Source organism: Propithecus coquereli, unplaced genomic scaffold, assembly GCF_000956105.1.
Source record: "Propithecus coquereli isolate 6110/MARCELLA unplaced genomic scaffold, Pcoq_1.0 Scaffold269, whole genome shotgun sequence".
NCBI classification, from domain to species: domain Eukaryota; kingdom Metazoa; phylum Chordata; class Mammalia; order Primates; family Indriidae; genus Propithecus; species Propithecus coquereli.
Window position 1 is genome coordinate 2381402 of NW_012148274.1, and position 13190 is coordinate 2394591.

General features: G+C 59.8%; 1 protein-coding gene across 1 annotated transcript in view; it reads right to left on the reverse strand.

Moving 5' to 3' along the window:
- Positions 1 to 1660: 1660 nt before the first annotated feature.
- The window catches only part of LOC105812903 (olfactory receptor 2M3-like), a 16827-nt gene continuing 5297 nt past the window's right edge, over positions 1661 to 13190 (reverse strand). The window contains exons 2-4 of the mRNA XM_012647450.1: positions 9551 to 9664; positions 5063 to 5309; positions 1661 to 1769 (exon numbers count right to left, since the gene is read on the reverse strand). Of these exons, the coding sequence (XP_012502904.1) occupies positions 1661 to 1769; positions 5063 to 5309; positions 9551 to 9664 (470 nt within the window). The remainder of the gene's footprint in view (positions 1770 to 5062; positions 5310 to 9550; positions 9665 to 13190) is intronic.

Below are 13190 nucleotides of genomic sequence, written 5' to 3' on the forward strand. Positions count from 1 at the left end.
GGGCCGGGCTCTGGGAATGCAGCAGGGAGCAAAGCCCAGCCCGGCCCCCGGACTGCAGCACGCACGGGCAAAAGACGTGCCGCATCCAGAGACGCCGTGGAGAAAAGCACGGCAGGCGTGGGGGTTGGGAAGTGACAGGTGCGTCTCCAGATCTCAGGTCAGAAGGGCCTCCGCGAGAAGGGGACTCGGTGACACGCAGGCGCCAGCCGCGTGGGTGTCTGCGCCCGGCGTTCCGTCAGACGCAGAGGCCCTGAGACGAGAGTGTTGGGCACGGGCAGGAAACAGCGGGTGGCTGCTGTTGCGGAGCCCGCCCTGACCGGGGGAGAGCGGGGCAGGTGCGCAGACAGACCACAGAGAGCCTGTCGCCATTCGCGATGCGCAGGGCACGTCCTTGTCCACAGGGCAGGGTCTGAGCTCAGGTGACGGCGTCCAGGTCCAGCCCTGCCAGTCTCGGCCTCACCGAACTCCAGCCGCTTCCTCTGCCGAGGCCAGGCCTGCCCTTCACACGGCAGCGCGGTGCGTGTTCGCTGCGCGCTTAGGCGAGCAACCGGGGTGCCGTCTGTGCGCCCCACGCCTGACGGCAGGCACAGGTGCCAGCTTGGGGCCAGGGTGCTTGCCCGTCCCCTCTGCGAGCTCCCAGGACTCAGTCGACTCCAGACCCTCCGGCTCGGATCTCCCCTGGAGAGGTCCCCTGGGCAGCGCTGAGCGGCCCTGACAAGCAGGTGGGACTGATGTGCCAGCCCGTGGCCAAGGCCCCATCTTGGCAGGTCAGAAGGAGAGGTGCGCGTGGCTGCAGGGTCGGCAGCAGCCCCAGCCTCTGGGATCTCCTCTCGGGCAGGATGTCCAGCCAGCAGAGCTGAGGCGGAGCCAGGTGCAGGCCGTCGGGGAGAGGGTCTCCTTGGCCCAGGCCAAGTTGAGAAGATCAAAGGCAGCAAGAAGCCACCAAGGAAGCCTGCATGGCCCTGTGTCCCTGGCTGGCGGGCAGGGCCCCCATGTCCTCGTGTCCCTGGCTGGCGGGCAGGGCCCCCATGTCCTCGTGTCCCTGGCTGGCGGGCAGGGCCCCGTCTCCCCCGTGTCCCTGGCTGGCGGGCAGGGCCCCCGTCTCCCGTGTCTGAGGTTGCCCACGTCCCTGCCCCTGCTGTCCATCCAGACCTCGGGCTTTCCTCCCGCCCAGGGCCTCGGCCCCAGCCCCACCTGCCACCCAACCCTCGGCTGTCTGGAGCCTCTCAGACCCCTCCCGCTGCCGTGTCCACAGGTGTTCTCCGGCGCCAAGTGCCCGGCTCCAGGGCGCCTGCAGGAACTCGGCTCCATCTTCACGGGCGCCCAGAACCACGGGATCCGGAGCCGGCACCCTGCCAGGATGGCTGGGCCCTGCAGGTCCGACTGCCACACCCACCGCACACTGGGGGGGCCGCTGCTGGGAGCGTCTGACCCCCAAGACGATACTGACTGGGAGGGGGTGGGTGGATTTGGCTGGCACTGACGTCCCCCCCTGCCGTCTCCAGCCCTCCCCCAGCGGAAGTCGGGGGGAAGTCTCGGTGCTTCCTTGAGCCTGAGGACGCTGCGGGGGAGGGGCTCGGCAGTCTTCCCAGCAGCCCTTGCTGCTCTGCAACACCACTGAGAGCCTGTGGCCAGACGGCGCTGCAGGGCCTGGCGGGGCTTAGGTGGGGCCCACGCGGCGGACTCCAGCAGCAGGAGCACCGGGCTGGGAGCCAGCGCTGGCAGTGGGTTTGGCACAGGGGGCCTGGGAGTCCCAGCACACCCTGTGCCTGCGAGGAAGCGGGAGACAGGTGTGGAGGAGGGCCTGCTCCGTGTCCTGCCCGTCAGCAACAGACAGCAGCTGGAGCGGCAGGAGGGGAGGGCGGCTGGGAGGAGGGGGCCTGCAGGGCTCTTCTCCAGGCGAGGGCTCCATCCACTCCAAGGGGTGCGCACGAGGCCTGCTGGCTGTCCTGCAGGTCCCCACCCCCACCCCAGACCACCCTGCGGGCCAAGGCGCCAGCAACTGTCTCCTGCAGGTGGGGACAGCGCAGGGTGGGGGGCTTTCTTTGAGGGTGCCTCGACCTGCCAAATTTCTGGATTCCTGAAGAATCTTCTGCAGGTTTGTTAAATGGTCATAAATCCTAGATTTTCAGAAAAGTTCTCATTTCAAGTATCTTGTTCCGCTGGGCTCGTAAAATAGTGGTTTTCAAACTGTCTATAGAGCTCTGACCTCCAGGGTGGTGGGAGCTGGACCAGTGGGGCTCTGGGTCCTCCATCCCCGGTTAAACCGATGGAAGAAAAGGACCTGCTAAGAAAACGGAAAACTACAGCAATGAAATATTCAGCGTCCCCGAGATGACGAAATTTCAGTGTCAGCATTACATCTCCTGGTCTATGTCCAGCATCCAGCAACGGCACGGAAACCTGTGTGGGCTCGTTGTCCAGCTGAGACACTGTCAGCCCGTGGGTGACCCACAGGCCCCTCTGCGGGGTGGCACCCGGCCATGAGGCGGGGAGGGACAGGCAGTGTCCGCACACAAGACTCCCCAGCTGGTGGCGGAAGTCCGGGCCCCGTGCAGTGAAGCCCCGGACACTTGCAAATTTCACCCCGAGGCCGTCCCACAGCCCAGCCCCGCCGGAGCAGCCCTTCCTCCCTTCCCAGCCCCAGTCTGGGGAGCTCCCAGGGAGGTGGCCGGGCCGCCCTGCTGGAGTGCAGCTGCCAAGCTGGGGGCAGCGCCCAGGAGGCACAGCTGGAGGAGGACAGAAGGAGCAGGAACAAGGTGAGGGGACCCGGGGCCACTGCAGTAGGAGGCTCTAAGGAAAGCACCACCTCACCTCCACACCACCGGGGTGCTCGCTGCCCACCCCTCGCTGGGGCTTGCACCCCAGCCGCCCGCCTCCTGCTGCCTGTCAGGCGCCGGCTGGAAGGAGCCCTGCCTGGGCCTCAGGCTCCTTCCTGGTTTGGGACTGCTTGGCGGAGCTTTCCTCTCCAAGCTCAGCCAGCTGCGGCGGTGACAGAATTTGCTCAGACCCTGCCGAGCGTTGTCCGAGGAACTGGTCGTGGGCCTGAGATATTGTGAGACGGAGACCAGAGCCTGTCACACGGTGCCTGGACCCTGGCGGCCCGCGTCCTGCTCTGACGTGTGCGGTGGGGCCGCCCCCACGCCTGTGTCTTGGGGCGGCTGTGAGAGTTCGCCTCAGACGGCACCATTGTCTGGTCAGTGCCCAGTGCTGGGTCCAGGGACAGACCGAAGCCGAACGCGGTGGCTGTGGATTGTGGGGAGTGTCTCGGGTGGGGACGCACGTGCCACTGAGCCCCTACCGGTGGCTTCTGTGTTGCAGTGAGAGCCACAGGTCAAGCCGGGGACCTGATCTGGGGTCTTTAACAAGCTGCCTTCCCTGGGCCTTGGGCTATTTTCGTCTTGCGTGTTGTTCTGCCTTTTCCTTCCTGTGTCTCCACGGGTGGGTGCACGGCTGCCCCTCCGACCTCCCTCCCCTCAGCCTCTTCCCTCCCAGGGATCTCTGGGAAGGGGCCTGGGTCGGGGCAGGAAGCGCCTTCGCCCGAGTGTCCGTGTCCGTCCCACCCCTGCCTGCCCCTCTCAGCTGCAGGGACAGGACGAGGAGGACCGTGTCCCAGGGGCCTCTGCCGCACGTCCTCCCCGGAACAGGCCCGGGCGCTGCCCTCGCCGGGACCTTCTTGAAGGACAGGACGCTGGCTGGAGACCGTGTGCTGCCAGGCGCCCCCAGAGTGCTCTTCCCTTCCCTGAAGAGACGTCAGAGATGGGAGCAGCGCGGGTCGGGAGAGGAGCTCAGCCAAGAACTGCAGAAACCAGCGTGTGCTCTTAAGGGAGGAACGGTCGCCGAGCAGGGTGTGCTCCTGCCCTCAGAGCTGCGACCGTCCTCCGCCCCACGGCTCCCAGCAGTGGGCAAAACACCCCGGGCACCAAGGCCCCTTCTTCTGGGTAGGAGGGAAGCGAGGTGCAGCCCGCGGGGGCAGCTCTTGCAGACGGGAGGGAGGGATATTTTCCCACAGAAAAAAACATCCCAGTGACAGACACGGGGTCTCTGAAAATAGTCCCACTGAGAGCCCGACGGCCCTGGGCATAATCGCTGATGTCAGGGAGAGGTGTCTTGGAGTTTGCTCCGGTGGCTGGGAGGGAGGAGGGCAGCGTGGAGGGAGGGTGGTGGAGCAGGGTTAGGGTTAGGGTTAGGGCACAGGCTGCGGCAGGGGTGAGGCGGCTGGGGGCACTCAGAAGGCCCTGGCCAGGAGGAGCCCTGGGGCCGCCAGGGGCTAGAAATGGGGAACATTTTAAATTTAGAAGAGAAGGTGAAAGGTCTAGAGCAGCTTGTTTTAGCTGGAAAGGGCAGAAGCAGATGGGCCTGAGAAGGTGGGCAGGGCGGAGATGCTGCAGGAGGCCAGGCGGGAAACCTGCCCCCCAGCCGGGCTGCTGGGAAGAAGGACCCAGTTCCAGGGAGGGGCTGCCCTGGGGTGGGCCCGAGGATGGCAGGGACCCCTGTTTCTTCAGGGTTGGCCTGGTCGTCTCCCACAGGCTCCGCTCCCTGTGCCTGGATCCTGGCTGTGTCCCGCACGCCACTCTCACCCCCGGGCTTCCCCTGAGCAGGGCCCCTGCGGGCCAGGCCCAGCCGGCAGGGCAGAGGAAGGGCCTGGCGCCAGCAGCGTGACTGCGTCAGGAAGAGACGGGCTCTTCTGATGGATCTGAGGGAGGAGAAGGCGTGGGAAACCAGGCTGGGGAGGGGGAGGCCCTGGGGAGGGAAGAGGCAGGACTGACCCTCTGCCTAACAGCCAGGGCAGGGCCAGGGGGAGCCTTCCCTCCACGCGGTCTCAGATCCAGGCTGGCGGCTTGGCCGGGAGTGCTGTGCTGGCAAAACCCCGTGGGGGCCTGACGGCCCTGCCTGGACGGGCACAGGCTGGGGCTCCTCGGCAGACCTGCCCCCCACGGTATGTCCCCACGGGTCCCCTCCCCTTCCTCAGCCCTCAGATGGGGGACAGGGCAGGTGAGCCCCTCCTTCCTGCCACTGCATTCTGCAGCCATCCACCTGGAGAGCAAGCGGCCTGGCTTACCTGTGGACTGGGCAGCGGCCTCCACCCAGACCCTCCTCCCCGGGGGCCTCCCCTGGGCTTCTGGGCTGGGGGGGGCGAAGGAGGCGGCCTGCCAGGGCCCCTTCCTGCCTCCTGCCTAGTGCCCCTGCTCTCCCTGGGAAAAGACCCTGCCGGCTCCAGGGCCGGATCAGGAGGCTTCGAGGGCCAATGCCGATGCCACAGAACACCGCAGAGGCGATCGAGAGGGTGTGCAGGTGCGGCCAGACCTCTGAGTGGACAGGAAACATGGGTGAAGGCCCAGCGGGGAGGCCTTGCCATCCCGGCCTAGGGCGACACCCCTCCCCGCTGCCCTCGAGTGTTCTGGAAAACTGGAGGCACTCACAGGGGCTGATCCGGGTAGGCCGCCTTGCCTTGTAGCTCTGGAGACCTGCACTGCGGTAGGGCGTGCCCGCCATGGCCACGCTCCTGGGGCGGAGACTCGAGCAAGGGCGCGTGGCGTCCTCCCCCCGCGCACCAGGCGCTGCGTGTACCACTCTTTGGGACTCCTGCCACCTGGAAAGGGTCTGCTCAGCTAAGATCCGGTCTGGGCCAACAGCCTGGGTCCTGGCAGCATTGTGGTTGGCTAGTTGCCCACCTGCTCTCCAAGGGCCAGGGGCAGAGTTGCTGAAACGCTGCCCCTCCGCGGACACACCCTGAGGCGCAGCTGGCCGCAGACCGGACGGCAGCAGACAACAGGCAGGGCCCAGCGGACTGGAGTGCGGGCGGCTGGGTGCCACAGCCCCAGGAGACGGGAGGCGACCAAGACTTACTGGCCTCAGGGAGGAGCAGGGCCTGTCACCTGGACCCCACCGGCCATGGCGCTGCGGGAGAGACCCAGCCCAGAGCTCCCGAGCCACAGCTTGGATGTCCCCCTGGGAATCCCACGCTGCCTCGGACCCCACCCTCAGAGTGACTCTCTCACCTCACTGCACTTGGAACACGCCGTCAGCACCTGGTTTGTGCTCTTGGGCTCCTGGAAAATCTGGAGGCACTATGTCTCCCGGAGGTGGGTTCAGAGCGCTGGGTCTCAGGCCTGCTCCCGCGCGTGTCCCAGCTGGGGGACTAGAGCACCTCACGGAGCTGCGGGCTTTGGGGAAATCCTGTGTAGTCAGGGCCAGGGAGCGCTGGGCGGAGGACCCAGGAGAAGCCCAACCATCCGGACTCCCTGAGCGTGAGAAGAGCTCTGGGTCTCACCGTCCTCATGAGCGGGAGGTGCCGCTGAAGGGACGCTCACCTTCTTCCTGGTGGCCAGGAGGCCCCGCAGGCCACCCCTCTCCCTGCGGGCATGGACCCAATGCTGGTACTCGCAGGAGGGGAAGAAACAGACTACCCTTCTGGGAGCCACGCTGCGCAGGTTCCAGAGGGTTCCACCTGCTCGTCCATTTGAGGAAGGAAGACCCAGAGCCCCCCATGGAGCAGCCCCGGAAGCCATCCCCATAAATGGCTTCTTAATCCTGGGGCTCAAAACCCAGGACAGAGCCCCACAGCGTGACCCCCAGTGGCTCCCCCGGGTGGGAGTCAGAGTGGACCGTGCCGCCCCCCACCGAACACGCCCTGCTGCTTCTGGCGACCGACCACCTCCCCGACCCTCCCAGTGCAAACGCCCCGAGATGACTCCCCATCACCATGGCACCGAGTCCCTTCCTCCGCTCCCAGGGCCGTGGTGGGCACCTGCTGTGGCAGGTCGGGGACTGAGCACCACAGACGTGCCCCTCGAGATGCCCCAGGGCCTAACCCAGGGCAAGAGGACCATGGGAAACGCACGGCTCTCTGTGCGCTTGGCCCTAAAGGAATGCTGCGGTTTTCAGAAACCTGTTCGACAGCGAAGGGTGAGGGGTGGCAGGAGCTGGACAGACGGACAGACGCTGCTCCCCCTGAGCGGCCCCTCCCCAGCCGAGGCCTGGGGGGGCAGGCTGGCGGGGGAGGGGCAGCTCTCTTCTCGGTGCATGAATTCCTGCGGCTGGTGGCTGGTCAGGACCCTGCTGCGGATGACAGGGATCACGTGACGCAGCGAGAGCCAGGGAGGGGCGGAAACCGAAGGCCAAATGCTCCGCAAGGCGGAGTCCAGCAAGGGCACTACCCCGTCCGTCTTCCAGACCAGGAAGGGCGATCCCCAACCCCCACCGCAGTCGGACGGCGGCAGAGCGTGAGCACCGTCAGCACCGGGCCCTGAGCTTCCGAGGGAGCCGGCACAGGGCTCCCGCCTGGTGACAGTGTGCGTCCCACTCACACGGCAGGGGCCAGGGCGGCCCTCCCGGGACGCGGCTCCTCCCCACGGGGAAACCCACCACCCGCTCAGCCTCCGCCTGGCACAGGCCAGCAGCTGCTCCCGAAGTCAGACACCTGCAGACCACAATGTGGAGGCCTCGTGACCGCCCAGAGGACCAGGGGAAAGGAAGCCAGGCCCGGGCGGGGCGGGGAGGAGAGAAGTCTGGGCCAAGAGGCAGCAAGTGCACATGACCAGAAAAAAGGTGAAAGAAAAGACTGGCAGCAAATGGGCAAAAGAGAAGGAACTGCTGATGACATCCAGCGTTGGCAGTCTCACCTAGACTGCCCGTAGGCACGGCAAAGGAAATTAAACAATTTGATTCTCAACACTGGCCGTGCATCAAAATCACCAGTCAGAACTTAAAAATACACATGGCCGGGCACAGTGGCTCACGCCTGTAATCCCAGCACTTTGGGAGGCTGAGGCAGGAGGATCGCTTGAGGCCAGGAGTTTGAGACCAGCCTGAGCAACATAGCAAGATCCCATCTCTACAAAAAATTAAAAAAACTAGCTGGGTATGGTGGCACACACCTGTAGTCCCAGCTACTCGGGAGGCTAAGAAGGGAGAATCACTTGAGCCCAGGAGTTTAAAGTTGCAGTGAGCTGTGACGACACCACTGCACTCTAGCCCAAGTGACAGAGCCAGACCCTGTCTCTAAATGAATGAATGAATGAATGCATAAATGAATGAATACATATAACTGGCATACAGTGCAGCCAGAGATTGGGAGAATAAATGCATACTTGCCGACAGGGAAAAATGTTTATGGCACTTTGCTGCTGAGTGAAAAAAAGCATATTATAACAACAGCACTTAGAGATAAGATCATTTTTGTTTTGTTTTTAAAATACATATGCAGGTATGTAAAAATTATGCATAGAAAGACTGTTACAGTGATATGCACCAAAATGAACCTTTTGTTGGTGGAATTATGATTTTTTTTCCTGTTTTTGCTTGACTCTGCCTTCTACAGTAGAAGTATAATACTTCCATGAAAAATACGTATTAGAACAAGTTTATGAGAGGTTGATAGCTCTGGGGTGGGTGACGGAAGGGAGCGGCACTGAGGGGCTTGCCCTGCGGAAGCCGACCCGGTGGCTGAGATGTCCAGAGCGGGTGCCCGCCGCCCCGGTCCCGCGCCAGCCTGACTGGCGGGCAGTGCCACCTAGTGGACGCGGCTGGGCCTGCCTGAGCCGGCTTCTTCATGGTTTGGGGACGGGGACAGGCAAGAGGCCTGGTGGCTCCCTCTTCCCGGTCCCTGGTCCCTGTCCTGACACCAGGGCACAGAGGCTGGGCTGTCTAACCCTAACCGCAGGCAGCTCTGAGCGAGGCTGCCTGAAAAGAACGCAGCGGCGCGGGCAGGGCAGGGCAGGCCCAGAGGGCGCGGGGGATCTCGGGGGAGGGTCCGTGTACCAGGCACGAGAGCCAGCAAATGACATCCCACCTGTCTCCAGGACGACCAACCCTTACCCTCTCCCTCTTCTGTGAGGACCCTGAGGTTCAGACAGAGAAGGACACCGGGCCAGGCCACACAGCCCAATGGTGATGGAGCCGCGGCTCAAACCAAAGCCCACCTCACCTTCCCCACCTGGCCGCGGCGTCTCCAGCAGCCTTGCCTGAGAGAGAGGCCCTGCCCTGCCTCCCCTCTGTGTCCCCCCGCCCCCACCCTGCTTCTTCCTAGCCAGGAAGGGGCCAGGACGGACGGATAGACCCCTTTCGTGCTTTGGCTCCTGGGCTCCAGGCTGGCGCTTGCTTGGGGACAGAGCCTGACCTGGAAGCAGCCAAGCACCTTGGTGGCTCAGACTCTCAGAAGGCTTCCCAGGCTGCCTGGCCTAGCCCCAGGCGCCCAGGGACCTAAGCCGGCTTGGAGAGAGGTGACGGCCTGCAGGGGAGGAGGGGACATCACCGTAAGGGACGCTGACGGCTCCTGTCTAAGGGCCCCCACTTCGCTGCCTCAGAGCAGAGACAGAACTGGGCACGAGCATGAAGCTCAGCCGGACGGAGGAACTGACCCAGAAGAACTCTTTCCTGAGCAGGCATTTTGTCCCAAGAGGGGCACTGCAGGTGTTTCGAGGCAGGTCCCTCCAGGGAAATGACGTGCTCAGGTAAATTCTGGGCCCTCTCTCTTCTGGAACGAGCGTGTGCGGAGGTGGGAGGGGGACGAGCGGGCTGTGCGTTCGCTTTTGCAGCAGGAGGATACGGTAGAGGTTGTAGACGGCCTGGACAGCCAAGGAGCGGACGCCGTTCACTGGGTCCTGGCAGTGCGTGGCCAGCATCCTCACCAGGCGCCCAGCCGGGGGAACCGAATTTCCACCTGGGGAGGAGAGCTGCAGGTCACAAGTTATCCCAGCCACTGCCTCAGGCTGGGCTACGCAGGGGAAAAGCTAGGAGGAGGGGACGCGTGTGCCAGAGCCCTGAGCGGTGAGACCGGGGCAGGGAACAGGGAAGGAATCAGTTGAGGTGTGGCTGGAAAGCACGTACGCCGACACAGCTCGGGGCGGGACCTGACAGTGTGCCCCTTTCTCTGCCTCGTGACACCCCAATCGTCCTTCAAGCCCAGCTCAAACACGTCCTCTATGCAGGCCGAGTGACCGAGGCCAGGGCACAGATGTGATGAAGTTGGGGACAAGGGTAGGGGTGAGGGCCGGCCCTGGGGCAGGTGGCCACTCACGTGGAAGTTACTCGTTTTTACAGTAAAGCCAAGAAGACAGGCAGCGCACCATATGGCCCATTCCCGCTCGTGGTCATTCCCAGAATTCAGCCACGTCTCTAGAAGCCGGAGGGAGCAGATGAAAGGAGAGGCCCAATCAGCTGCGTCCCAGAGGGCAGGAAGGGAGCCTTGAGCCTGGCTTCTGCACAGTGTCGGGGCTGTACTTGTGTGCGCGGGATTGCTTTGTCCTAGAGACGCACTGTGTGTGGGTCTGCCACCAGAAGCCTTCATTCTCCCAGCCCCTATTTCCCCTTCTCTAGGTGCTAGAAATCTCTCCACTAGCGCCTCTTGCTTCCACGTGAAAGCAGAGACTCTCAAATGGTACTGACCGGGGCTCAGGTCAACGGGTCCACATGCCCCCCTCCAACAGTTCCCCCACCCACCTCTTCCTGCTCTTCAGTAGGAAAAGAACTTGGCAATAACAAGGAAGCGTCAACTGTGTTCACAGATTCCGTGGTGAGCTATGTGCGAGTTTGTCGGAGAAGATAGTTGTGATGATTCCTGTTTGAAACCCGATGCGTGTCTCACCACTGGTCAGTGACAGGCCCCAAATACGCAACACTGCATGTCCACCTGTTGCCCCTCAGCTGACGGTGATGCAGGGGAACAAAAGGCAATTTATAACTGAAAAGGAAGAACAGCAGCAGATGAAAAATCCACAACCGACTCAAGAGAATAATGACACTACACTGATTAAAAACACACACACAAACAAAAAACACCCTTCCTGAAGACAGGAGGAACTCCAGCGGGAGCTCTGCTACGTGTTCTTATGGCCAGACTCTGATGCAATCCCCAAGCCAAGACGGTGATTGTAGGTACTATTTCACACAAAAAGTGACAGAAGGGGACACTATCGATGAAGAGACTTACGTGCCCAACCAATGGGAATGTGTACATTCCCAAATATGTTGGCTGGCTCGAATCACCTGCTTTAAGAGAAAAGATTAAAAAAATATATATCTGTGAGACCATCAGGGCAAAATAATCATTGTCTGAATATTTGCAATATTAAGAAATTAAATCGAAGTTACATTTTACATATAATAATGACATCACAGTTATATATTTTAATAGAATCATCTATCCTCTCTACTGTGGTAGATGCTTGAGCGTTTCTAGAACAAAAAGTTTAGAAAATAAGGATGGAAAATTGGGGACAATAATCACAGGGACTCCAAAAGAACCATCAAAGGGAGGAAAAGTGGAGCATCAGGAATGAAGAGCCGTGGGCACGGCAAATACCCGGGTAAATACAACCGACTCCTCTTCCACTGACGTGGGTGAAACATGTCGTCTGGCTCAAAGAAAACACCGTGAAGTTGCCAGGTGGGGTTTTGGCGTGTGTCGGCGTGACGCCTGAGACGGCTCCCGCGCAGTGGGGGACGCACCCCGGGGTCTGTGTGCTGAGGGAGTCCCCGCACTCCGCTGGAAAGGATAACACGGCGGCTCCAGGCAGGCCGTGAAAAGCTACGTGTGTGTGTGTCGCGATCCCCAGAGCGGCCACTGTAAAACTGTAGGAGGAGACACAGTCGAAAATACAATAGGTAAATTAAAATGTAACATTAAAATGGGAAAATAACCCACAGAGGGCAAGAAAGAGGAAACAGAGGAAGAAAAGTCGGAGGGAACAAACAGCACGATAACAAAGCCGTGCTCCTAAAAGCATATCAACAATTTCTTTCTTTCTTTTTTTTTTTAAGCTACTCTCAATAGTGTTTATTTATTTATTTATTTTTATTTCTGCATATTATGGGGGTACGAATGTTTAGGTTACCTATATTGCCTTTGCCCCCCCCAGTCAGAGCTTCAAGTGTGTCCGTCCCCCAGATGGTGTGCACTGCACTCATTATGTTTGTATATACCCATCCGCTCCTCCCCCCTCCCATCTGCCCGACACCCAATAAATGTTATTCCTGTATGTGCACTTAGGTGTTGATCAGTGAAACCAATTTGCTGGTGAGTACATGTGGTGCTTATTTTTCCATTCTTGGGATACTTCACTTAGTAGAATGGGCTCCAGCTCTATCGAGGAGAATGCAAGAGGTGCTAGATCACCATTGTTCCTTATAGCTGAATAGTACTCAAACATGAATAATCTACACATACCGATTAAAAGACACGAATTGTCAGAATGCATTTTTAAAAAGGTGCCTACTGCATGGATTTTAAAAACAACCCACTCTCTGTTAAAAGGACAGATTAAGAGACACCGTGCACATGGTAATAAAAAGAGAGGGTGGCTCTAGTAACAACAGGAAAATGAGACTTCGTAACAAAGACAATTGCCAGAGCTCAAGAGGATATTTCAGGATAATAAGAGCTCGGTTTACCGAGAAGATATAACAATCCTAAATGTGCGTGCACTTAGCAACAGAGCTTCAGAACACACGAGGCAAAATCTCACAGAACCAAAAGGAAAAATAGGCAAATCCACAGTTATAGTTGGAGACATCAACACTCCTCTCTCGGTGAGCCATAGAACCAGTAAACAGAAAATCAGCAAGGATGTAGTAGAACTGAACACCACCATCAACCGGCGTTCTAGAACACTCCATCCGACCAAGCAGAACACACATTCTTCTCAAGTGCACATGGAATATTCACCAGATAGGCACATCTTGCTCCATAAAACAAACCCTTAACAAATCTAAAAGAATTAAAATCATGCAAAGAAAGGACAGGGACAGCAAACATGCACATGTAAATATAATCAACATCACTAGCCATTAGAGAGATGCAAATTAAAACCACACTGAGACATCACTGTACCTGTTAGAATGGATACAGCGAGAGACAACAGCAAATGCCAGCAAGAATGCAAAGAACCCGGGCGCCTCACGCATTGCCGGTGTGATTATGCAATGGCCACTCTGAAAACAGTTTGGCAGTTTCTTATGAAACTAAACATGCACGTACCACAGGACTCAGCCATTGCACTCTTCAGCATTTATCCCAGAAAATGAAAACTTTTCTTCACAGAACACTGTGTATGGAGGTTCGCTAGAGCTTTCTTCATAACGGCCCCACACTGGGAACCACCCCAATGCCTTTCAGCGGGTGAACGATGAAACCAACTCCCGCACCCCATGCAATGCGACACCACCCACGGATGAAAAGAAATAAACTC